General features: G+C 49.7%; 1 protein-coding gene across 1 annotated transcript in view; it reads right to left on the bottom strand.

Moving 5' to 3' along the window:
- Positions 1-145, bottom strand: part of LOC119595563 — a 3,186-nt gene extending 3,041 nt beyond the window's left edge. The window contains exon 1 of the mRNA XM_037944678.1: positions 75-145. Coding sequence (XP_037800606.1) covers positions 75-145 — 71 coding nt within the window. The remainder of the gene's footprint in view (positions 1-74) is intronic.
- Positions 146-2,409: the final 2,264 nt, after the last annotated feature.

Raw genomic sequence — 2,409 nt, 5'->3', positions numbered from 1 at the left:
AAAAAATTTTGGGCAGGCCCGGCCCCGGGGCCCCCTTTGTAGAAGGGATGCCAATAACCATAAGGGAAACAGACAGCGCCTTGGGGCAGAGGTAGTTGAACCAGGGAGCCCTAGCCCAGTGTCCTGAGGGAAGGATACGGGTCATAATACAGACTCCGGGGCAGCTTTTAAATTTCAGGCCCCTCCCCCAAAGACAAGTCTCCCTTCTGACTATATCCTCACAATAGCACGGGGGGATTTTTGCTCAGGGCAGAAGAACAATCATAAGCTGGGCCCCCAGCCACATTGGCTCAGGGGAATGAGCTGCTGACAGACTAGCCGACTTTGGCGGGGGTATGCCCCCAAATCCCGTGAATACAACCAAGCCAAAAATTTTAAAAGGAAAAGTGTTGCGCCGCTCGTACTTCACAGAGAGGAAAGAGATTCTCCCCTCGGCCAGCTGGTATCGACGTCACAGGCTAGAACCCAGGCACTCTCTGAAATAATCAACAGAGGTTTTAAAAACCCCATTCTTACAAAAGGCCCCCTAGGTTTCCACTTGCAGGGCAGATTATAGACACAATAAACCATGAAGGAGGTGTTGTAGATTGCGGTGTGTGGTAATGGATTAGCAGTATGCTTCACCATGGCGGCGGAGCAAACCCCACCACCAGGGTAAGACCGAGTGTCAGAAAACAAAATGAGACAGCCATAAAAAGTGACATGGGCCGGGCCATATATGGAAACCCTGGCGAAGCTAGAACTTCTCAAATCTATTTTTTATTGGTGCCGTTTTACAAAAAAATATATTAAAGAGTTTTTAGGACCCCTTAAATTTGTAAAGTGCGTTTTACTTATTCATATGAACACTTTTTCTGGTCATTTTACTACGTTATTCGATAAAAAGGTTTACGTCATTATTTCATCATTGGCATGTTCCTTTTTCTCTTATTTTTCCCTCCCTTTCCTTTTCTATCATCTCTTTTTCCCATTCCTTATTTCACCTCTGTCCCTTCCTTCTGGCTGTGGTAAAAATTCACGCAGACAAGAAATTTGTGCCCCCCCCCCCCTTTCTCTCTCTCTCCTTTTTGTCACACCACAAGTCCCCGCATTAACCATATTTTAATGTCATCATATATCTAGGGGCTAACACCGACAGGGGCCATGGCGCATCCACCTTGTTCCAGCCAGGGAAACCCCTCGAGGCGAATCTCAGGCGGCCCACGGCCCATCTCAATTTCCTTCGAAGGTCTCGTCGAGTCCCCAACCCATGATCCCGGGGGCGTCCCACGGGTCTCCCCCCCCAGGGTTGTCTCGCGAGAGAAAACCCTGGTGGGCAGGGTCGCCCACAGGAGACGCGTAGGGGCATATAGAAAGTTGGCGATCCCGGATTTGCAAGTAACAGGCCCCATGCCAGTCCACGGTGAAAACCGCGGTTGGGCAGGACCGGGGGTCCTGCCAATGTCCCCCCAGTGGCAAGGGACTTTCAAAAGGCACAAGGCAAGACCCCAAGACACGGAAGCTCCAGGTTTCGCTTCATAGAGCAAAAGGCAGTATAAAGGCCCTTGAAGACACGCAGCTTGGTCCTTCTGATAGGACCGACATCTCCAAACTTTTTTTGATTGATTTCATGGCCCCTTTTGCCAGACCAATCCGTCTACGCTTCCTGGTCTGAAAACCCAGAGAATGTATACCTACAAGGTATGAAAAAACTTTCGTGACTTAAAAACCTCCTCCCCGCAAGCATGGATCGACTGAAGGGGTTCCCCTAACAGGCCCCCCAAAATCCTGAATTTGGTCTTGGTCGGGAGCCCTCTAGGCCTGGGGGTTTTTGCCCATTGCCAAATGCATCAAGACCCCCACAAGTGATCGGGGGAAGATAGGATAGCAACATCATCAGAAAGAAAGGTCAAAAACCCTTAATATTCCCCTAGTTTGCCCCCACATGACTTTGGCTAGTAGCTTACCATTACTAGTCCATACAGGTTTTGAAAAGTGTTGGGAAAGGCGTACCCTTCCCTCCCCCCTGAATTAAAGGGAAGAAGCCCGACATACCCCCCCCAACTTTACACATTCAGTCCCAGTAAGGGCTGTATCAGGCCAATAATCTGTGTTGGAATTCCCCCCTGAGCCTCAGGATCTCCCATAGGATTCCCGATGCACGGGGGAAAAACCCCTTTTTGAGGTGAGTGGGCTGCAAAAAAACCCAGGACCAAATCCGACGGCTTTCCAAATTACTCGAAGCGTTTAGATAGGTCTATCGGGGACTTCCCAGGAGAAAATCCAATGCTCCGGCTCTGATGCCTCAGTAGGGGTTGCAGATCCGTTTCAGAAGAATGTGGGCAAAAATGTTTCCTGGTTTTTGCTGGCAGTGTAATGCCAGGTAGTTGCTACAGCCCCATGACCCTTTCCCTTCCCAGAGAGGGTAAC

This window comes from Penaeus monodon, chromosome 36 (genome assembly GCF_015228065.2).
Source record: "Penaeus monodon isolate SGIC_2016 chromosome 36, NSTDA_Pmon_1, whole genome shotgun sequence".
Classification (NCBI taxonomy): domain Eukaryota; kingdom Metazoa; phylum Arthropoda; class Malacostraca; order Decapoda; family Penaeidae; genus Penaeus; species Penaeus monodon.
Note: the sequence above shows the minus strand (reverse complement) of the source record. Positions and strands in the feature narration are given on the sequence as shown.